General features: G+C 41.4%; 1 protein-coding gene across 1 annotated transcript in view; it reads right to left on the bottom strand.

Moving 5' to 3' along the window:
- Window positions 1–24624, bottom strand: part of LOC140938635 (uncharacterized) — a 41336-nt gene that overhangs the window by 12355 nt on the left and 4357 nt on the right. Inside the window, exons 2-5 of the mRNA XM_073388133.1 lie at window positions 19563–19813; window positions 3829–15885; window positions 1407–3025; window positions 79–715 (exon numbers count right to left, since the gene is read on the bottom strand). Of these exons, the coding sequence (XP_073244234.1) occupies window positions 79–715; window positions 1407–3025; window positions 3829–15885; window positions 19563–19813 (14564 nt within the window). The remainder of the gene's footprint in view (window positions 1–78; window positions 716–1406; window positions 3026–3828; window positions 15886–19562; window positions 19814–24624) is intronic.

The following is a 24624-nucleotide window of genomic DNA, read 5'->3' as shown; positions in this document are numbered from 1 at the left end:
TTAAGATCCTTCCTTTCTTATGTCGTCTCGTCGCAAATTTGCGTAAATTATGACTGAGTAAGTTACAAAATTACTTGCCTGTCTTGTCAACAATAACGCCACTGGAAGACTTCACCTCGCTAATAAGTCCAGCCATGTTCTCTGCTTTTATGGAAACGAAGTATGTTGCACCCTGAGAAAGTGATAAATCCTCCAAAGTATAACTTGTTGAGTTGCCGATTTCAGTAAAGTTCATGAAGTTACAGTCACCGCTCCACATACCAACGCAAAGATAATACGATTTGACCCCGCTTTCCTTGTCCAAGAAACCGGTCCATTCTACAGAGATCTTTGAGTGCGTAAATACTTGGGCCTCAACCCTAGAAGGTAAATTTTCAACGTGGGTGATCTCTCCCAAAATTGGAGGTGTTGAGTCAACGACAAAACCATTCGAAAACATCTCACTGGAACTTTGGACGATGTTCGTTGAGCGAATTTTTGTTATGTACTTTACCCCTTCTTTAAACTCCAGGTCAGTAATGCAGATCATTGAACGAGTGCCTACATCAAGGTTATGGAGTAAGCAGTCATTTTTATCAATAACGGAACAGACAGACAGTTCGTTGGTCGCAATGTCGCTTTCCAAGTCACTTACGCTCCACTTAGCACAGTAGGCATCTTTTGCAGTAATATAATCTTTATCGTTATTGCCAGATCCCAGCTGCATTTCCATGACCTAAAAAATATCAGTTGAGATAAACTTAAGCTGAAAATATGACGATGTACATCGGCCTTTTGCCATTCAACCGGCCTACATTACGCAAATTGCTACACAATTGGAAGAAGTGTGGGGAAACCTTTATCCGCTGAATTTTAGTCAGCAGTTGCGGGATCCTTACAATCGACTTATTGAAGGACTCAAGCAAAACTTACAACGATGGAATGTCTAGACAAACCGCAGTTTCACAAACAATAAAAGGAAAGGCGTATCGAAACGCACCACTCACATTTAGAGTGGTCATAGTCAATGAAATCACGGCCTAACTGACAGAAGATCAGGACTAATAACTTCTCGACTTACTTGACCAATCAGGCCAATAACCAGAGTTAATTACCTTTATCTGACAAGATACAACTCACTTTGACTCTGAAGGGGACTATCGGAAAGTTTGTCTAAACATTAGTCACTGTCAATAACAGGGCTACTTAGAACAAAACTAAGCCAGACGATCATATTCTGGCCATCTTCTCATGAGTTTGTCTTGATCACTCAATACGTCAGCCTATAACTAGAGACCCAAGGTATTACCATAAATTAATGATAGAAAAAAGTAAATTTCGCTGAAGATCACCGAAGATCTCTGAAGATCTTATATGAGTGAAATAAACCAAAGTCAACAAAAAGAAAGACAAATGTTTCAGCCTACCTCGAAGATAACCGGAGCGGTTCCATCTATTTTCACCCCATCAGATGAAATTCTGGTAACCGCGCCCGCACCATTGTAGGCGCTGACGGTCACAAACACGACCATTCCAGTTGCTAATGGTGGAAGAATCTGCTGACCTACACTTGTGTGATCACCAACATCAGTCTCAGGAATAATGTCACAGGTCTTTCGTCTTGTCCCAGCACACCATGTGTATCTGGAGATGTCTGATTCCTGATCCTGGAACTTATCCCAGTTAGCAAAAAGGAACGTATCGTCTCCTTGATAATCGATGTCTGTGAGAGTCTGGCCGTCCCTGACAGTTCCTTCCATTGGAGGGGTACTATCAACTTGGATGCCATTAGAGGATGCAGTGGTGCTGTAACCGGCTTCATCTGTGGCCTTCACAGTGACGAAGTATTTTCCGGTATGATTTAGGCTTAACCCAGAGATCGTGGCTTTAAGAGTGAGACCCAAACTTAAAAAGCCACGCACATCGCATTCCTCTTGTTTTGTTCCTACGCATATTTCATACATTGTGATCCGTCCATTGGAGTCGGTGAATGGAGACCAGTTGGCCGAGATTTCACTGGTAGAGCTCTGTATTTCAAGATCGCTTAATTCCGTTAAACCATCAAAAACGGTGCCGGCAATTGGCGCTGTACCATCCAGTATAAAGGGATTCGACACAGCTTCACTGAACAACCCAACATTGTTGCGTGCTCGTACGATTATAACGTAGGACAACCCAGGCTTGAGATCAAGAGCAGAATTCTTCAATGATGTCTTGAGGGCTGTGTTTACGAAAGGCGTGATACATTCGTCTTTAGAACTAGCGTGACAAGCAGCCCACTCAAAGTGGCTTAAACCGCTCTCCTGATCGATAAACCCACTCCACTCTGCAAGAAGCGATTCCTCATTCTTTAAGTACTTAGGCTCCGGTCTATTGCCAACCATAACGGTGCCAACGGAGGGAGCGGACCCGTCTATAAGTAGTGGCCTTGAAGTCCTTGTGGACACCATCCCAACACCATTTGTTACTCTTAATGTTATTAACACTTCAATCCCAGATGAAAGAGGCCTTGATAAAGAGTGTTCTACTGACAGTGTGCTTGGTTCCACGGTCCTCCAAGAAACAATATCGCAAGATCCAGTTGTGCTGCCTGCACACCATTCTACATTAGAAATTCCACTTTCGAAATCTGTAGGTTTTCTCCACGAAAATTTTAGTTGGCGATTGTTTTTTTGCTTCAAACTGCACGAAAGGTTGCACGAATGAGCAGACGCGAAAGCAAGACTTGATCTCGGGGAGAAATCGTCTGTCTGATCTGCATCGCCTGGTGTGTCCCAAACAGATCGTCGGAAACGACTGCTTATCGACTGCGATGGCTGCTCAGGCGCAGAATTTACGCCGCTTGTTTGTAAGTCATACAAAACATCCCCAAGTACTGCTGGAGTGACATCTAATGTTACACCATCAGAGTAAGCTCTTTCTTTTAAACCAGCAGCATTGGATGCTTCAACGGTGAAGAAATACCGCTGGCCCTGGTCAAGAGCCATAAAGTGATGTGCACTTGTCTGGAGACCAGCAAAGGTCATCCCTTTTACGTCACAAGCACCTACAACAAGGAACGTTTCTGTGTATATTTAATAAATAATAGGATCTGCAAGCAAAATTCTCGATTCTCCGAGGGAAAAGTCTTGAACACCCAAAGGAGGGCCCAGTCTCTAAATTAGGTACTGTCTAATACGGTGGAGTAGAAGAGGCTAAACCACTTGGAAAGGTAAAGCAGCTGTTAATCCGTCGAAAAAAATCTTACTAAAGGTATCAAAAACGCGAAAAATAATGTTGTAGTGGTAGGTATATATTTAAACTGTGATACTAAAAAAATGTCTCGTAAGTAAAATGGAAATGAATCACTATTGCTTTGCCTTACTCCAAACATTAAATTCTGATAACTAACGAATTATGCTGGTCATTATTGAAATGTCAACATGACAACTGAAACATCTGGACAATTCGATTTAGGGGTCTTCAATTGCAACAGGCGGATTTCAAAGGGCTGTGTCACGGAAGTCCAGTTCATTTTGTTAAATTTTGCCAATTACTCGCCCTCAATCGCTATGGAACATAAAGTAAGCAAAGAAATTACAGGTACATGACAAAATCAGAGATCCGAGACAAACAAATATGTCTCCTGAGCATTATTTTTGAAGTTGCAAGCAGCAGAGATCAACTTTGAAAAGCTGTTAGGCTGAACAGTTTTCAAAAATCGTGGCATCTGTTGTTTCTGTTATGTCATTTTAACCTTCCTTCAAAGTTTTAAGCGGTTATTTTTATGTTTCTCTTAATTTAACGGGCATTTTGTAATTTCCTAATTTGGCTGAATTTCGTGACACAGCTCCTTTAAAATAAGCTTACCCTGAGCTGTTCCTATACACCACTGATACTCGACGACGCCACTCTCATCATCTAGGAATCCACTCCAGTGAGCTGAAAGCACTCCTTTTTCGTGCTGGTAATCAAGGTCAATATATTCTTCACTGTCCACAGAGGTTAGGTTTCCATCAACAACATCTCCAGATATCGGTGGAGTCCAGTCCACCACAATTTGTTGGGAAGTCATAGTTGTCTCCAAACCAAGCATATTAGCACCAGTAACAGTCACGTAAAATGTCATTCCTTCACGTAGCGTCAAATTTAGCACGTCTAGATCTACTGATCGACTAAGGCTGGTGACACGATAGAAACTTATTAGATCGTCTTGGAATGCAAAGTTTCCAACGCCTACAAGAAAGTGGCTCAAACCACTTTCAGGATCATCCATAGTCCATGTGACAACAGGCGCAGAAGACGATGTTACATACAACGTTTCCTTGCCAGTGGCTGGTGCGACATGGATTGATTTTCCAACTGGAGGACTTCTATCTACCACAACACCATCGGAGGATGAGCTAACATGTTCACCTCGGCTATTCTCAGCTCTAACTGTAATGTAATATTTCCTTCCTTGCTCAAGTGTTAGATTATAAAAGCGATTGGCTGATGTTTTTAAATGAAGCACTTCCATGAATGGCCATTTACACATGCTATATCCAGATGGTTTAGGTGGTTGGTCCCTGATACACCAATCATATTTGGAGATGCCAAACACAGGATCTTTAAAACCATTCCAATGCGCCCAGATTGCTTTGTCATCAAGTTGGAAGTCAATGTCCTTTGCGGACGTAACTGGGCCGTCACTAACCTCACCAGCAGAAACTTTTCCTAGTATAGCTTTTATTCCGGGCGAGCAATCCGTTCTGTCGAGTCCAGCGCCGTTAGTAACCCTTATACAAACAAAGTAAGTCTCGTTTCCAATGACAGTTTGGTTCTTGATAACAACACCCCCAACGGAATCATCGGCATTAACCTCAGTATACAATCCAATAATGCTTTGTTTAAGTTGCTGAGGGTCTGTTCCCAGTGCCCAGCTTGTTTTTTGAATACCACTCTCTTGGTCTATAAACCCTGTCCAAGTCACGACAAAACGTGATCCTGGTACTTCGTTTTTACTACGGTCGTAATTTGGTGGAAGCACAAATTGAGCAGCTACAGTGCCAGGGTTAGGTGGTGTATAATCAATAACAACGCCATTGGAAGAGGTTGTGCTCGACAAGCCGGCTTTATTAACAGCATACATTTTCAAGAAGTAGGTCTTTCCCAGTATCAGAGGAACATTGGAGATTCTGATATTGGTTGTAAAAACTGAAACCTCTGTAAAGTTCTTGACATTATCATCGTCCGGCGAAGTTCCCAATCCCCAAGACAATGATTTTATTCCGCTTTCTTTATCTCGAGCTACCCATTCAGCTTTTAAAGAGTTGTTTTTGGGATCAAATGCCAGCATTACATTGTTTACGACAGGTGGTGTGCTATCTATTACAACACCATTTGTCCAGTTCACCGCTTTAAGGCCAACAGCGTTTGAAACCTCGATACCCACAATGTATTTCTCTCCTTCCCCATATTTTAGCGCAATTCGCCCTTCGCCTGTAATGATTGCCCATCCTGAAGAGTTCGGAGGTGTTCCTAACTCGTAGAAGGGAATAACAAAGGTGTTTGTGTTTACGTTTTTGACTGAAAAACGATATCTAACCATTGGGGACTCGTTGTCAAAACAAACCCACGAAATAACTCGTTTACTGGAACTTGGTGTGTATTCGACATCATGTGAATAATCACCTCTTCCATCCCAAACTTGTGAACATAAAGGAGGTGTCGTATCCACTGTAAAACCATCAGACACTGCCGTGTTCTCCAAACCAACTCCGTTTGTCGCTGTAACGTTCACATAGTAATTTTCTCCGCCTTCAAGATCTTTTGCGAGCTGTAATTGCGCGGTTGTGACATTACCGTTGAAAATAAACGACCCGAAAGAATCTTCCAAAGGGCCTCTTTTCCACACTGTAACCCTATATTGCCGAACGGCACTTTCCGCATCTACGAATTTGAACTTGACTGTCAAGTTAGTCAAGGAACTTTGATATTCGCCATCCTGAACGTAAACCTTTTTCGGTGGTGAATCATCGAAGACAACACCATCTGAAGATAACACCGCTTTGAGGCCAAGCTTGTTGATGCATCGGACCGTTGAAAAATATCGAAAACCAAGCCGAAGCCTATGTCGCATGGTAAACGAAGTCTGATTTGTTGGAAGAATGGTGAAGTTCATAATGTCAGTCTCTCCAGGTTGCAGACCAAAGGCGACCTCAACAGAAGCTAAAGCTGTCTCTGGATCATTGCAAATCCAAGTTGTTGACAGAAATTCTTTTGACGTAGAGCTGAGGTCCTGACTGGGGTTACTTCCATCGTGAACTGGTCTTATAAAAACTGGAGGCGTTGAATCCACCATCACGCCATCGGAAGACAACGGGGCACTAGGCATGCCAACTACGTTGTAAGCAATGACGGTGGCATAGTAACGCTGACTACTAGTTAGTTCCAAAACTTTTAACCTTGAACTTGAAGCAGTATTTGCGAGACCGACATTGGTGAATTCTTGAATATCCTGACTACCAGGAGATGTTCCAAATGCTAGCTGATAAGAGACAATGCCCGTCTCTTCTTCTTTGAAGTTGAACCACGAAGCCCTGAGTATTGAGATCTCCATTTGGACGTCGAGGTCTTCGCCTGGCATTCCATCCGTTACGGAACCAGGAAAGGGAGGGGTAGAATCCACCAGCACTCCGTTCGACTGGTAAAATGCATTATTTCCAGCTCTGTCGACCAATTTTAGACATGCAAAGTATGTATGGCCAGAGGTTAGGTTTAATCCAAACAAGATGTGATATCCCCTACTGCTGGAAACAATTTCTTCTTCCTTGACATCACAGTGGGCCGAATTAGGCTTGCTGGATAAACCGAGGTATGCTGCTTTGATCCCGGAGAAATCTCTAAAGCCATACCACTGTGCCCGATAGAGTGTAGAATAGCTTTGGTACTGCGCGTCAGTAGAGCCCCATCCATCTAAAAGTATTCCCCCCTTAGGGGCATCAGAGTCGGAAAGCAGGGGTGCAGAGGATTTGATGGCGAAAAGGCCTGCTTTGTTGACAACCCATACGGTAATAAAATAACGTCGGCTATTTCCCAGATGTGTGCTATTGGATGCTGTCCAGTTGATTCGTAACGAAGATAGGGGCCTGGCTAATGCAACAGTCTGCAGTTTCATAACATCATCGGCACCAACGTAACTGCCAACTCCAACTTTGTACGTTGCAATCTTTGAGAGATCATCTTCAATTTCAAAATATGCTTTAAAAGTTATAGATGGTGTATTAACATGTTCCTGCAGTTCACCGTAATAGCCATGTTGTACATAAATAATGGCAGGAGGGCTAGTGTCAACAATAAATGTATTTGACAAACTCCTAGAAACACCTCCAGCTCTGTCCTTTGCTTCAACAGCAACCGAGTACACTCCATCGGCAAGATAAATGCTACGACCAGTTGAACGAACTCGACCTGCCGACTTGTATGAGGCGAGAAGCTCATCGGTTGCCAGAGATGCCACTGAAATACCAAAGCTGACTACCCCACTGTGAACATCATAGAAACTATCATTGCTACACTGACTGCGGTTTAGAAGTCCAGACACCCTCCTCTCATCAGACAAACACCAGTTCCAACGCGCCCACACAGAACTAGATATCCATTGATAAAATACTGGAGGGCCTGTCAGTCCAGTTATAACTTTTCCTACGTGCGGAGGTACAAAGTCTACAGTGGCGCCGTCACTGCTTCCATTTGTGCACATTCCAACACTATTGCAAGCTATCACAGTGACAAAATAACGTTGCCCATTATTCAACAGAAGTCCTGAAATAGTCGCGTTCGTTTGTGTTCCTACAGTCTTAAAACTGTGAATGTCAGAAAGGCCGGGCTTGATACCGAGACCAATACGATATTCCACCAGCCCGCTCTCCGCATCAGCGAAGGCTTGCTCCCAATGAGCACTAAAAGTGAATCTTTCACTAGTGAAGTTTTCGTCTTTTCCCTCTACTCCGTCCTTTATGTATTGAACAGCTACAGTCGGTGGGGTAGTGTCAATGAGAATTCCATCGGAAGTGATAGTTTTCTTTAGACTTGCGCCATTTATGACCTTGACCGTTACGTGGTATCTAATTCTCGGGTGGATTTGGATGTCTGAGAAGCTGACAAAGACCATTCCTTCCTTGGAAATATTGTGCGTAACAAAGGAAAGCTTTTCAAAGCCTCTTACATCGTCTCCACCAGGATACGTTCCAACAGCGACAAGTTGCTCTCGAATGTCACTTTCCGGATCTGAACATGCCCATTTAGCTTGAATACTGTTCAAATCTCTTACAAAGTCCACGTCAGACAGGCCAGTCTTACTAGTGACGTCAATGACTTTACCTTCACAAATTGGCGGTGAACTATCGCTTACGAATCCGTTTGTCGCAGTTATGGCTTGAAGTCCTGCAGCGTTTGTTCCACGAAGTACAAGCTTATACGATCCGCCATTTCTAAGGGAGAGATTTTCCATAAGTGGCGACTGTTGAGTTAGAGGAATAGTGACAAATGGCGTTACATCTCCACCGGAATCATTCTTCACAACTTTCCATTCGTACTTTACGATAGGACTCTCTGGATCAATAAAACGATCAAATTTTCCACGAACTCGCCTGATCGATGGAAGATAATTCGCATCACTTTGGCCAGTACCGTCCTGAAAATGTCCGTAAACAGGAGGCGTTGTGTCAACCAAGATACCATTGCTACACATCACTGCTTTTAATCCAAACAAATCCATGGCATAAAGGCGAGTAAAGTACTTTTGACCATGTCTTAAATTGAGACCGGAAGTCTGAATCGAAGTGAGATCACCTAGAGGGGTCATTGGGACAATGTCTGCCTCAGCCTCGTCAAAGGTACAGCTGGAATTTGAGGAGACACCCCACTTTATGGAAGCAATGTCCTTTGGATCACTTCTGAAGTCAAAGTTCATTCCTAGTGCAAAAGTATCCCATTGATAGTTGGCATCTTGTCCTTCAGTGACGCCGTCGTAGACGTAACGAATTTGTGGTCCTTTACGCTGAGCAACAAACTTCGGGCAATTTACCAAAGGACTGTCCATCCCTCCATCATTTGTTGCCAGTACACTCACATAGATATCTCTACCATGCATAATTGGAAGGTCGTTGACCACAAGACTCAAAGAAGACCCAACCCAGGAAGAGTAGTCATCGCCAGATCCCTGAATAGATCCGATTCTAACATGATAGCTGTTGATTTTGGTATCCTCGTGGAATCCATGCCACTGGATAAAGTACTTTGTGTCGGCAGCCTGTCTAGCTGTGCAAGATCCCGCCTTAGGAGGCGTCCTGTCCACATCTTTTTGACAAGTATTGAATAGGGTCCTGTCAACAGATTTGGCTGACCACCACCACTCTGCGAATGTCTTTTTTGAGCACCATCTAATCTTTATGCTACATCCAAACAACTTACACCTTATGCGAATGCAGAGACGGAATCGATACCACAGCCAAACTCGAATACGCAGTGGGGTCATCCGAAGCTTGAGCTCGATACAAGCCCTTAAAGGCCACTTGGCTATCTTTATTCGTAGCTCAGGTACAAGGTAGGTCTCAAGAAGCCTTGCTTCTATTGTGATACCAGCTTCTACAATCAAAAGGGAGAGTGCAGCACCTGCATAGACGGAAACCCAGGCTCCTGGAATGAGGCCCATTCTAAACGTTTTGTCGCGCATACACACTTGTCCTTGATAGTCCACAACGTAGTAGCCGCCGGCGCCTGCAAAGAGCCTCACTGGTATGCCAAACACTATAATAATTTGTGAATACTCTGGCATAAATTGTTGATATCCCCGAAGGACATTCCCTCTAAATAAGGTGACGCACGATCCTAGGTCTGATGCCTGCCTTCGCATCCGGCTATTTCTATGCACTTCTTCAAGCTGTTCGGAATATACGTCCGATTCTAACAGCTCTTGTGTGATGCTTCGTTTTCTTCTTGTTCCACAAATCATATCCCCAATAGGAAACAGCCGTCTTGGTCGGAGAACGTAATTCCTCATGACTTTAAAAAACAAGCAATTTTCTTGAATTCCAAAAGTCGTTTTTAGGATGGGCAGTCGCAGATAGAAGTATCGGTCTTCAAAATCCCCGCCCATAAGTTCTATATTTTCTTTTTCTGCAAATGTCCCGCTGGAAAAAGCTACAGCCACCACTTCGAACTTTTCACCGACGCTTGACACAGACTCCAAGCCAGAAGGCGTCCGGACTACTCTTTCTAAGGTGTTTTCGCCAGTCTCGTCACCTTCACTCAAGGAATGAAATTCAAGTTTGCATTGAAAACCGGCAATCATTGCGCACTTGGAGATACAAGCATATTCCCCGCCGAATTGTCTTACTATAGTCATACCTTGAGCATTACTCCCGATAGTGATTACTCTATCGGGAGCTAATCCAGTAGATGCTAGATCCCCATTCACCGTCTTATAACCGTAGGCCTTTCCGCTCTTGCCATCTGTTACCCACAGAAAACCGCTATTCTTATCATACGAAATGGACGTTGCTGTACCTTCAACTGAAAGAGACTTTGATATTCTCAGCCAAGAGGGTTTTTGTGTCGAAAAGGACCCCGTTACGCCAGATTTTCTTACTGAGTGGATTCTGTTAGAGGCGCTGTCGCTAATCCAAATGAATTCTTTAGCCACCGTGACACCTCCAATTTTCACTACAAATGGTCCTTGTAGACTTCCAAGCTGAATTATCTTTTTAACGCCACTTCCGGGGTTCATGATTACCAACAGGGAAGCTTTACCCTTGTTGCTTGAGACTCCATGCATACCGAGGATCACCTCACCACTTGAGAGCTCTGAAATTCCTTCAACCTTGTAGTCATCAAAAAGACCGGGTGTCAGCCAACGCCCGCTTTCCTGCATAGAGGAAAGATCGTCAAGGTGTGGGAACTTCCAAGTGAAAATGGTCTTAAGATAAAGCGATGACGATCGCCTGATAGATCGTAAACAGACTTCCGCTGAGCAGTAAGCTATATCTTGCCAGGGTTTGTAAGCACTTAGATCTAGTCCTCGCTGGCGAAGCTGAAGCTTGTTGAGAAAGTCAGTGACTGTGTCCAAAAACCTGTTGACTTTGTTTACAGTTTCGGTAACTTTAGTTATCTGCTTGTCAAGAAAAGGCTTCACAACCTCAGTGATCTCTCCAGTTTCAGACAGAAGGTTAACAATTGGGTTAGAAAATGATCTTGTGAGGTCGTTTACTTTGTCAGCGTATTGTGAAGCACTTTGAGTAAGGGTGTCTAATGCCTGTAGAACGTGGTTTATGTTTTTGGTCTTTTTCCATAAATCATATGACAGCTTAACCTTAGAACGTACATCTTCAAGCCCTTGAACATGTTCCAAAACCGCAGTATCGTAGACGTTTTTCATGGCTTTAAATGTGTTCTCCAATAAATGCTGCATTTTCTCTTTTACTTCCTTTGCTTTTTGTATGTAATCAACAATTCTCTCGATTCGCTGTTTGACATTATTTATTGCCCTTTTTTGAACACCAGCTGCACTCTTTTCTTCCACTTTTTGACCAGTGATCTTCTGGAAGACTTCCCTGACCCTTTGAACGTCGTCTTTGAGAGAAAAATTACGAACCTGTTCAATGAGCTGCTTCACAATATCAAACACAGCTGTGACATTATGAGCTCCATGCTCGCATGTCTCGAGCATGTCTGTATAACCAATAGATTCCCGAAAGGTATCCTTAAGGACATCGGCCTTTCCTTTGATGGTTTTTGCTTGATCAATAAATGCCTTGGAAATACAACTTCCACCTTTGATACATTTTTGTATCTTGAAATTCTTCCACGTATCTTGTACCATACTATAAAAAACTTTGACGTCTTTCCTGAAGTCTTCATATTGTTCTATAACGTTCTTTCCAATTTTTAGTGCCTTACGCACGCATGGCTTTGTACTATCAAGAAAAATCTTCTTCATTTGCTGACAATCCGGCAGCTTTCCTGCCGTCTCGAGTATGGGAGATAAATTCCTGGTAAAAGGCTTTAGATCGATTAAAACCCCTATCACTTCACGCACGGTGGTCTTGATATTCAGAAGGTCTTCTCGTATCTCGTTTATAGGTTCTTTAATTTCTCTAAACTTTGAGACGGCTTTCCCTATAAACTTATCAGCTTCTTTATTAAAAAAATTGTCCACTTCTTTTACGACGTCGTAGGATCCAAATTTATCGAGAGTCTCAGCCGCGATGGTTTTAAATTCACTGCAAATATCTCTTAACCGTTGGTCAAAATCAATTCCGAACTGTTGTCTTATATCAAGATTCTGAATTTCACTTTTGTAGTTCTCAGCTCTCTCCGAAAACTTTATTACATCATCAGCTGCTTTTCTTGCCTTGTTCGCGTACTCAGGAAGATTCTGTAGACGACTAAGCACTTCATTGATGCGAGCTGCTATCTGCCGCACTGTTTTGAGAAATCCTTTCTTAGTGTTTAATATGGAAAGAAAGTCAGATATTATTTGGGAGACACGAGAGATCTTGCCAACACGAACTGCGAGGTTTTCCTTGTACCAATGTTCAACTTTAATAACAGAAGCTTTCAAGTCTGCTCCAACTGCCTTAATTGTCGCTGCCACTGGTCCTATGAAAGATCCAAGTTCAGTAAGTGCTTGCCGAGCGTTATTTTGAACGTTATCAATGACGTCAGCAGAGAAATTGGCGGCTTTAGTACATGCCCCGTTTACCTTCGAAGCCGTCCCATTGGCGAAGTCCACGATGTCATCCGCTAGATTTTGAACGTGTTGGAGTTTATCACTAAGCTGTCTAAGAGAGTCGGAAACGAACCCTTTCGCTACTGCAGTAAAATTTTTTTCAATGTCCACTATCAACTTGTCTATAAGGCTTGTAAAATTCAGCAGTTCTGAAAGTGCATTTTGAGTTGTATTTTCTACTTCTTGAAGTACCTGGATTCCTTTAAGATCCACGTTTTCGCCAAATTCCTTGAACTCCTGAGAGGAGTTTAATGCCAGTTTATAGATGTCACATATCCGTTGTATGCTTTGTCGTGAAAACTGCTCCATTGCTGGTCCTAGCTCTCGAAAGAAATCTGTAACGTCACTTATGGCCGTTACATTTACAAAGTGAACGTCTAGTAGATTTATAAGTTTTCCAAGAAATTCTTCGAGGATTTGAGGCGGGTCAGTTGAATTGGGATTGTGACTACCACTCCAAAATCCACTGAATAGCTCCCGCAAATCAAAGGTCTTGCCAGGTAGTATTTCTTGAAAAAACGTCTCCAGATTAAAGTTCGGAAGTCTAAACTGCTTCAGGAATTCTCCAAGTTTGTCAAACACAGTAAGAAAATTCTGAAAACTAGGAGATCTGAGATCTAACCGGAACTTTAAACTGATTTTCCAATTAAACCGAAGCCCAAAGTTAAATCCATTTCCTTGAAAAGACGGAAAACGCAAATTCAAGTTTGGTAACTGCAATCTGGGCAATCTGGTTCCTTGTAGAAGATCTAGCAGTGCCGTCATGTCCAAGAAACGATTTGCAAATTTCAGCAGCCTCAAAGTGACTTGCTGAAACGACTCTAGATAATGTGACAGGCGAATTGAGAATCTGAAGGGAAGTTGTAAGTGGAATCCACTAGGCACGGAGATACGTAATGATCGAAAGTATTCTTTTATCTTGTCGAACTGAAGATCTACAGAAACTGAGCGAAGAAGATCAAGCAGTTTCTTTATATTAAAGGTTTTCGGAAGATTGTGTGGCAAATACTTGGTAATACTACCAACTACGTTTAGGATTTTATCTAGTGTAGCAATCACTTTATTGAAAATGTCATCCACACCAGTCAGCCTTCCAAGTGTTTGTTGTATCTTCTTGATCTTGTCTATCAGCCATTTCCAATTTTTAACGCGGCCCAAAACATCTTTCGCAAACTTGATAACTTTTCCGATGAGGTTTATCGGTCTCAAAGGCTTAACAAGGTTCTGGACAAAGAGAACAATTTTATTAACGAATTCTAAGAAACTGTTAATGTGTAAAGGAAGAAATCCAGCAAGTTTGTCTTTAAATTTATTGATTTGCTCGGCAATTACGCTTGTTATGCTATCAAACTGCTTTAACAGTTCGTCTCCGGCATCGGCCACGGCGTGAATAAGATCTTTCGGAAAGTCGTTCTTAAAACTGGCTGATGCCTTAAAAGCAGCCTTTCCACGTAAAACGTCAAAACCGAACTTGAGAATGTAAGCTGAAACGAAAGCCTTGTTGTCTAAGTTCACTTCAAAGTTCCCACCAAAGATACCAATTCTCAATTTAACTTGATTTACGAACTGTATCGCGGATTCTGCTCCGAGCCATTTGCCACCATACGTCTTCACCCATCGCTTGGAAGGACCAAGGGCGAATTCTCTGGGCCGAAGGAACGGCAGAAGTGCACGCTTACGCCGATGAATTACACTCCGCTTCTTTCGCAAGTAAACTGCTTTAGGGTGGTCACCATGGTTTTCAAGAAATTCTTTTATTGAAGAATCCAAGGACTCACCTTCAGGAGCGTGCCATAATGCTTCCTCCAAGCTTTGGACCACCGAATCGCTTAAACATTGGTGGCGCTCAACGAACACATCAACGACTGCAGCTTTTACATCAGCGTGTTCATCTACGTGAAGTGAGCGCATGAGATGATGATTAGTATGCTCAGGAGGAAGTTTGCGCATGGCACTGATCACCGCTGAGCGGATACCAGAATTATCATGATCAATGTGCTTCAAGATAACAGAAAGACCAGAATGATGACCAAGGTTTCCAAAGGCCCAGATGTGGTCCCTCAACTGCATCTCGTGATCGTCGCTATCAGGATGGTAAAGGCCTGATTTATTCCTGTATCTGTTGTGAACCATTTGGGCTACGTTGTCACACAGAGTTTCATTGTACCCTGATGTCTTGGCTCTAGCAGCCAGGCCGGTTAATACCAGCATGGTAGTAGCAGTAACTTCATCTCCTTTTTCCTCTTCGGACATGAGCTGTGACAAAGCATCAAACAGTTGTGAATGAAGTGGTCCTTCTGGCAGGTGGAAGATTCCTAAAAGCAAAGCTTCGTATTCTTCTCTACTGAGAGGTCTCGGGTATTGATCCTTCAGCGCTTGTGCTAATGCATTCTGGGCCTCGTATTTGCCATGTCCAGCAAGGGCGGCCGCATACACTGCCAGCGACGTCAGGTTTTGGTGACTACGGTCCTGAACCAGTTTCACGATCGAGCGAAAAGTAGTTTTGTCATCACGAACCATGCCATGTAGCTCATTAGAACAGTCAGCGATCCCACGCTCCTTCATGCTCTTGTCAGTAAAACAACGTAACACCTCATACAAAGGCCTCGGCTTCTTTTTCGTCTCTCCGCCCATCTTGGACCATTTGATCTTCTCCGTTTGTGTGAATTGAAGACTATCACTTGTGAGCGATCGTATCGTTTGTAGATGCTCCTCTTGGATTGTGGATCGCTTAGAACGTAGATGCTCGGGCTCGGCACAATCACGTAACGTTAGCTTGCTATATCCTTTGGTTGACATCTCGATATCTTGCTCTTGATCCCCAAAGTCTTTGAAATTTTCCACTCTCGGATGTCCATCAGGAGGTCTGAAAAATGCCTCGTTTGTGCGGTAAACGTGATTGACTTTTCCATCTTTCAAATGAACATGAGCACTATGGAGAGATTGAACCTTGTGGCGGCCTTTTGCGGAAGTACCATCCGCAAATTGCTGGTAGTCGTTGTTTGTCCAGGTTCGATGAAGGTGAACATGTGTGTCATTAGCCGAAAGTACATTGTACTTGGTTCGAAAAATACCCGAATCATCATGCTCTCGAACTTCGTATACACTGGATTTATGAATGTCTTTCAAGTTGAGCTGGAATGCCCCTGCAATACCTATGACCGCATAATAAACAAAAAAGAGAGCACAATTGCAAATTGTTCCATGCAAAGCCGTGGAACTTTTTTAAAACCTGACAAGATATTTATCGTAACTTAAAAGATTTTAGTTCACGCCCATTTGGTAAACAGTATATTTCAGTGCAGTACGCTGATAAATCTAAACAACTCAAGTTGTGTTTTGATTAAGAGCTCCCCGAAAAGAGGATTACTCTCCTTCGTAAATCGCTGTTGCTCATCCAGCATATTGCTTTTCTAATATATGTCAATTCCGGAAGTCAGAATTTTACTTTTCGCTTGTCAAAATTGTGATAACATATATGTGCAGTTAAGAAAAAAAGTAACTCAACATATTTTTTATATCTGTTTCAAAGTTTAAAGCTGTGTAGCCAAATGTAGGACTCTATTCAAAAATTAGGCAAATCATGCTCTTGGCTAGCCATGCATTAAGCGAAAAGTTCACTTGGGAAAGGACATTAGTTTTGTAAGAGCAAAAAAAAAAGATAAGGGACCGGTCATTATTTATCGCCCGGGGAGTGGGGGGGGGGGGAGGATTTTAGGGGGAATTACTTAATTTTTAGGAGAGCAAAAGGGGGGATTCAGGCGTGACTTTAAAGGGACAGTGTCCCGATTATGCGCACGCGCGAGCGTCATCTGTTTTTTCTTCAAAAGACAATAGAACTGTCAAATTGACTCAACAAGATTTCCTTCCGGACCGCACCGCCGACAGAGATTTGTTGTTTATATTCTCAAGTAATATTTTAGACTTTCGAAGAGGTCTTTCGTCTTATATAAAAATTTGGCTCGCGGTTCGAAGACTCATCACGATTTTCTCGCTAGCTGGGCCGCCTCGCGACCCGAAAATCTCGTTCCACTCGCTTTAAAAACATATTTTCTAATTTAAAACTCGTGTCAGACGTCAATCGCTCCAAGTCCAGTAATATCTGCCTGATTTCCTCGCGTTCTAGCCTCAAACGTTTGAAAGACATAAATAAAAATGCAATCTCAACGCTATGAATCACCACAAAGGTTAGTCAAAAATGATATTATGATTTCATGTCATTATTTTTTCAAAACATGTAGCGCCTGTTTGTTTGATTTTGTCGGCCGTAGGGAGATTCATTTTAAAGTATACTAACGCGTCGTTGTAAAACATTCTGCTTCTTGAAGCTCCTCTCCACAAGATCTCCTCAGTCACATCAATGTCTCAACGGTTTCTTTCTTACAGTCTTTATTGTTGCTGTTTTATTTCTGCGTATTCCTTTCACAATTATCTGAGCTTGTATGGAAGCTAGCAGAAGAAATAAGCCTTCAATCGGCATCAAAGTGCTTCCAATCTTTTGGTCCTCCGGCCAACGGCAATAAAAGTAACGCCAAAAAATCCAGATTTTGCCCAAATCGAAACTTAACAGGAACAATATATCATTGATCTATAATCCTGAGAAGTTTTAGTGTCGTATTGAACCCGGCCAAGCGCGATGCAAACGGATTTTTCAAAATTCTCTTACTCTCCTCGCATCTTTTGATTTCGCGACATCCTGTCCAAAAATCAAAGTTTGGTGCATGCGCAGTAACGGGACACTGTTCCTTTAAGCCCAAAAGAGGGGATCACTGAAAACTTTGGAAGGGTTCAGAGGGGGGGACCACTCAAATTTACTTGGAAAATGAAGACATGTGGGGGAGGGATCGCGAGAGTCATCAAAAGTTATTAGGGGGGATCACTTCAGTGAAGTAACATTCAAAGGAGGGATCGGCTAAATTTCTCCTTGTTTAACCCCAAATCCTCCGGCGCCCCCCCCCCCCCCCCTCCGGCGATAATTAATGACCAGTCTCTAAGGCGTTTAGTTACAAATTTTTCTCAGAAGCCTATCCGATCCCAAGATTATCAGTTCGACACTGGAAGTCGCTATATTGGATCATGTTGGGCAAACTGTCCCTCTCATTCGTGGCATCATTCCTTCTATTGGCGGGAAATTCAAGATTTTGTGGCAGCCAAAACTTATTTTTTCCACCAATGGAAGACGTCAATTTTCACGATCTTTGGAGAAGAAGCTTGGATAAACGTTGGAGGCATGCAAAAGAACAGTACGTAACTAAACATATTGTTATCTCTTCATTTTGGGTGAAAAAGTAAAGCTCCTTTACCTATAAAAACCGAAGTTTTCCTGATAATTTGAAGACTCAGGCTATGTTGACACTATACCGGACAGCTTTTCTTGCCGAAGCGAAAAGCTAACCATTATGTTATTAACGGCAACACCGTTCACAGACAGTGTCGGTGCAGTAGGCCGAGAGGATTTGGTTTAACTAACTCCCATTCCTTACTCATGAATACTTATTTCTGTATCAGTGGATTCCACTGCAGTCCTCGCTACTACTTATTCACTTCCACTACGGTCTGAATACCCGGTAACACAGCACAAATATAAGGCACAGAACTTATCCAATCTGTGACGCTCCACTTTCGAGATCGGCACGGCGCAGCTTCGCTCGATTCTCAACAGAAATCGCCCCGAAATCACCGTTCTTGTGTCTGAACAGAAGCTCTATCCGGTGTGGTTTTCGTGCCGGCGCAAAAGCTGTCTGGTATGGCGTGAACATAGCCTCAAATATGCTAAACTGATGTCGTAAATATTTCGAGGTAAGCATTACATTCTTGCAAAAACAAGTCAGGTCACAGGTCTGAAGAAGAAATACGTGCCATAATATTTCCATCGGATATATTTTGGGGTTATAATCTTCCCCCATAAAACAACCCCCGCTCCATAGATCCGTTCTGAAATATCTGGTCGGTTTATACAAGCTACCAACACGGACTCTTTGTGGAAAGAACGAGCAGCTTTCTTTAGATAGAATTGGAACAGGGTTGCTTATTAGTCTCTCTAGTTAACGCGACAGCCGCGACCTTGACTGGTAGACCAAAATATTTGGCTGGTTAAAAATCGTTTCCTCCTCAAAACTAACTACAGGTTGCAGGCTAAGGGTGTTCTTGTAGCAATATTATTCATAATGCAAACGTTTCTTTTTTAAGGTTCAAACTTCCAACAATTAAAATCTGCTTAGGAAGAAGCTTTGCTTAAATGTGTTCAATAAAAGAATGTCTTCTTTGCACATCTGACATCGTTGTGAGGGTTATAATGATAACTGTGTTTAGTCTTGACAGAACATGCAAACGAACGGGACAGTGACGCCAATAACAATCGCTCTCTTGTCGTTCTACGTTTTGCCACAGAATCAGTATAATCCCCCGCGACCAGATCTAGCGAAGCTGGAATTTAATATACACCACAGTAAGTTACTTCCCATGGGAAAACTACACCCGATTTTTGCGAAAAACGTTTGGATAAATTTCGCCAGCTAACTGTCGGCTCTGAAACCGTGTTGGTGATATAACCGATCCTCAAAATTGCTTGGAAATGAGGCTGGAAACTCAAGCGACCAAAGGCCTTTTTTCTCGGCACGCTGCTCGTTGTGGTCGCGGCTACGCTGTTCGAATTCTACGTGATTAAAAAAATCCCTCTAGCAACCAGGGCACCCCTGAACGACAACAGCTTCTCCATTTTTCCTTAACTGTCCGAGGTTTAAGTTTATAGTGTCTCGGTTTTTAGGCATTTTTATATTTTCCCTCGAGATGAACAATCACATAGAATTAAAGATTTTTATGTCATACATACCCTTTTTGAAAGCTTCAACTTCAGGTGATTCAGAGCTCTTTGGAAACAAAACGTCTGTGACGACACCATGGTCTTGTTGACGAAAGTAGAATGGTTTTGACAACTGTTCTTCAAACTCTTCATCGACAGGGTGATTGGTAAGAACTCGCCCATAACGAACACGCCTTAAGCGGGGTTTTCTAACGACAAGCTGGATAAGAAGCGAGTTGCCACTTCCATTGTAATCACGTGATGCAGGAGTGACGTCAACCTATAAAGGAAATCTAAACTGAGTCACGTGTCTTTTGAAAGCAATAGATGGCACTGCTGCTTTTGTGACAAAGAACTAAATTAGTAATGATGATCAGAAGATCGTCACTCCGAAACGTCTTTCGGCTTAAAAAAAGTGTCATAGAAAGTGAGACTTCCTGTCCATTTTCAGATTCCAAATTTAATGTGTTCACAAACTTCCGGTAGTTTAAACTGACATGTGATCTTCTAGACAGAGGATCATTGGTCCTCATTTGCAAGTTCTTTTGAATTCTCACTTTAATCATTTCATAATCATTTCATTAAGCATACTCTACTCTGATTGGCTGACTACAGTTTTAGATTAAAACTAATGAATGTAAAAGCAGCCTGAACTTATTAAGTGCTTTAGTATATACTAAAACAGTGGATAGTGTTTTTCGCGCGCTCTGATTGGCTACTCAATCAGTGAATATCCTGCACTATTCACTGATTCACCTCCAATTCCTCCCGGCGATCGACGCCAAACTCGCTTGCCTTCCCGGTTTGCTGCCTTAACAAACAAAGAAATGTCACAACTAATCAAGCAAGCTGTTCCCGAAATACACGAAAAAGGTGACGAGGTTCGGTTTGTAAGTTTGAACGGGTAAAGCTTTGTCTTTTTGACTTGAATTTATCAATAAAACCGGTGAAAAAGTTTTTTGTTTACAAATGCAAATTAAGCTTAAGCCTTGCGTTACTTTATTTAGTTGACTTGTTCATAAATAGGCTTAAAATGAAATTTAATAATCTTTTTTACAGAATGATTTTAAATACAAAAATAATTCACAACTCCTTCTGAAGAAATTTCCCCGCAAGAGCTAAACAAATGCCTTTAAAAGTTTTATTTGTCTGGAAGAAAAAGCGACGACCGCGGCCGTTCGGTCATTGCGCGCCAAAATTGTAATTGTTGGCAACAGTAAATGAGTTAAGAATCATCCTTTTTGTGCTCAATTATCTCACTGTTTTAGTATGTACTAAAACAATTATTCACCTCAGTGTCGGTGGCTCATCCCCAACAAGCCACCTCCACTTCAGTGAATAATTGTTATTTAACCTGCGGCTTCTCATGAAAGAATGGCGCTTTGGAGTTACGTGATCCTAACAGTATGGATTTGAGTTTGTTACGTCAACACAGTTAACAACTTAATGGGTCGAACGGCAAATAACGGAACTATTTTAATACCCACATGTAACTGTTTTGCGTGGAAATAAAACCATCGTTTTCTTCTACAAAATCGAAAACGTTTTACTTAAACGTTGAACATGACAAAAGAGCTTCCAGAAGCTGGCTTCCGTTGAGAATTCATTGGTTCGTAAAACTCTAGTAATCTGATCGAAGCACTCTGATTTACAAAATGGACTATCGTAACGTTTTTGACATTTTGTACGACTTCTATTTTTAAGAAGCGTGAAAATGTAATTATTTGTTTCGTGACCCGTGAAACGCAAAATTGTCAGAGTCAGAGGCAGTGCCTGACTTCAACAGCCTAAATTAAGGGAGCTTGCTACAAGGAATAAATCGACAGAAAGAATGTCAATCGTAATAGTTCAATTGTTTGTATGAGTTCGAACATTTGTGTGCAGTCAGCTTCCGGGTATTAAGTTTTTGTATAGCATTAAAGATAAGCACAAAATACAGGATATTCTCGACAACCACAGTCAAAAACATGCGCGTCCAAAACAATAAAAGATCGGACTGTTAGTTGTTGCTATGGCAGACCAGCGCTTGTAATAACAAAAAAAAAATGGCACTCGAACCAATAACTGAGCTTAAACCGTGTTTAACATTTTTCCAAGAAAGAAATATATTGAACACATATTTTGAGAACTAGTAGGTTCTAAAGTCATACAACTTTACTTTATTGGTGACTTGACTATTCCAGCACTGCTAAAATGATCTAAAAACTTATTAATTGATTACCAATTTAGATTATCATCCTTAGCGGTCAAATGTGGTTTATAAACAGCTTTGCTTTGAGTAGATGCCCTTGAGGGTATATCACCTTCCAGTGTGATGGCAATTCAGCATTCCTGCACGTTACTAAAACACAGTTGGCAAAGATTGGCAAAATAGTCTTAAAAAGTTTCTTACACATATTTTACTTCCCTATTATTTTAGGGATGCTCCACTTCTGCCAGACAAGTCTTGTAATCGCGGTCTACCCGATTTTGCGACTTTGAATACCGAAATGTAATCTCCAGTTGTTGAATTTGAGTCTTTATTTACAGTGGCACTTACTTTTTTATGCGCTTGTTCATTGAGTTATTGTTTTATTCATTCGGCTCAACATGCTGTGCACATTCTCACAACGGTCAAGACACCTTTCACAAATTCTTGCAAATAATCCTTGAAAATTTCTTATCTTTACTTGCACCGGTTTCTAACCCTGAGTTAAACAGCGTGTCTCCCACCAGATAATTTATTATTTACTGTCTATTTCTACTTTTCAGACGATAGCTAAATATTGCATTATTTAAGTTACTTACTAAACACGCCTTAAACTTTATAAGTCAATTCTATCGTACCAAGATACTTTTCTTTGTATGAAATTTTATGCTACATAAAGTTAAATGTAAACAATGGAGTTAGCAAAGATTTGACTCTATACAAACTGAAACAGGATAAAACATAAATGTGGTTTATTCAAGTCAATCACTGAATGCTGGTAATATTATTGAAGTCAATCACTGATAATTATATCCTATAGCTTAGCAGAAAGTCAGCTGCCAGTTTGGAAACCACAAGTAAAAGGGATTTCCACTTGAAACCTTCTCTTACAAAACAGCAACTCTAGAAAGAATGCTGTGAGGTGTACATACCTAAGATCCCCAAACACCTTTTTCTAAAAATATCTCAGAGCAAACAGCAAAAAGACATACACTGGCTAGGAAATAATAATCACAACTCATTCGCTATAGATGTTTTAAAGATATTGTAGCTTACCAAGGCGTGAATGCGGTATCCCTCACTTGCAGTAGACTTAGCTCCTCTCGCAGTATTGACTGACACTTCGTAATCATATGTACAAGTTGTTAAATGATTCAATCTTAGAAATTGTTTACTGTGACTGAAAGCTTTCCTTTGCAAATTGCTCGAAATTAGAAGCGTTATGAAAATACACAAGTTTTTACTATTCATCGAAGCGGTCGATAAAAGCAAAAGAGCGTAAATTTCGGGTATGCTGTCTCCTAACGGCGAATTCGGGCTTGGCTACGATGCAGTGTGAGAGGTCGGACTTTATTGGTGACTTGACTATTCCAGCACTGCTAAAATGATCTAAAAACTTTCAATTGATTACCAATTTAGATTGTCAGCCTTAGCGGTCAAATGTGGTTTATAGACAACTTTGCTTTGAGTAGATGCTCTTGAGTGTTTATCACCTTTTAGTGTGATGGCAAGATTTCCTGCCTTCAGCATTCCCGCATGTTGACAAAGTTTTGCAAAATAGTCTTACTTAGTTTGTTACACATATTTTACTTCCCTATTATTTTATACATTAAATGGCATGCTCCACTTCTGCCAGACAAGTCTTCTAATCGCGGTCTACCCGATTTTGCGACTTTGAATACCGAAATGTAATCTCTAGTTGTTGAATTTGAGTCTTTATTTATAGTGGCACTTATTTTTTTTACGTGCTTTTTATTGAGTTATTATTTTATTCATTCGGCTCAACATGCTGTGCACATTCTCACAACGGTCAAGACACCTTTCACAATTTCTAGCAAATAATCCTCGAAAATTTCTTATCTTAACTTAGACCAGTTTCTTAGCCTGAGTTAAACAGTGTGCCTCCCTCCAGATAATTTATTATTTACTGTCTATTTCTACTTTTCAGACGATAGCTAAATATTTTATTACTTAAGTTACTTACTACACACGCCCTAAACTTTTTAAGTTAATTCTGTCGTACCAAGATACTTTTCTTTTCATGAAATTTTATGCTACATAAAGTTAAATGTAAACAATGGAGTTAGCAAAGATTTGACTCTATACAAACTGAAACAGAATGAAACATAAATGTGGTTTATTCAAGTCAATCACTGAATGCTGGTAATATTATTGAAGTCAATCACTGATAATTATATCCTATGGCTTAGCAGCAAGTCAGCTGCCAGTTTGGAAACCACAAGTAAAAGGGATTTCGACTTGAAGCCTTCTCTTACAAATTAAACCAGCAACTCCAGAAAGAATGCTGTGAGGTGTGCATACCTAAGATCGCCAAACACCTTTTTTCAAAAATATCTCAGAGCAAACAGCAAAAAGGAATACACTGGCTGGGAAAAAATAATCACAACTCATTCGCTATAGACGTTTTAAAGATATTGTAGCTTACCAAGGCGTGAATGCGGTATCCCTCACTTGCAGTAGACTTAGCTCCTCTCGCAGTATTGACTATCACTTCGTAATCATATGTACAAGTTGTTACATGATTCAATCTTAGAAAGTGTTTAATCTGACTGAAAGCTTTCGCTTGCAAATTGCTCGCAATTAGAAGCGTTATGAAAATACACAAGTTTTTGCTATTCATCGAAGCGATCGATAAAAGCAAGAGAGCGCAAATTCCGGGTAAGCTGTCTCCTAACGGCGAATTCCGGCTTGGCTACGATGCAGCGTGAGAGGTCAGACTGTAAAATCGAACAAACGGTTCCCAAATTCAAGTATTCAAGTGTTTATTTTTTTCAAATCGTGCTTCCTTTTTTAGAAATGCATGTTGTTTTTATAAAGTTTAAGAGTAAAATGGGGTTATTTTTGTCTTGTTACACTTGATGGACTAAGGTGAACGGAAGTCAA

The sequence above is a fragment of the Porites lutea genome, chromosome 5 (genome assembly GCF_958299795.1).
Source record: "Porites lutea chromosome 5, jaPorLute2.1, whole genome shotgun sequence".
In the NCBI taxonomy this organism is placed as follows: Eukaryota; Metazoa; Cnidaria; class Anthozoa; order Scleractinia; family Poritidae; genus Porites; species Porites lutea.
The sequence above is the reverse complement of the archived record's forward strand: the minus strand, read 5'-3'. Positions and strand labels throughout refer to the sequence as shown.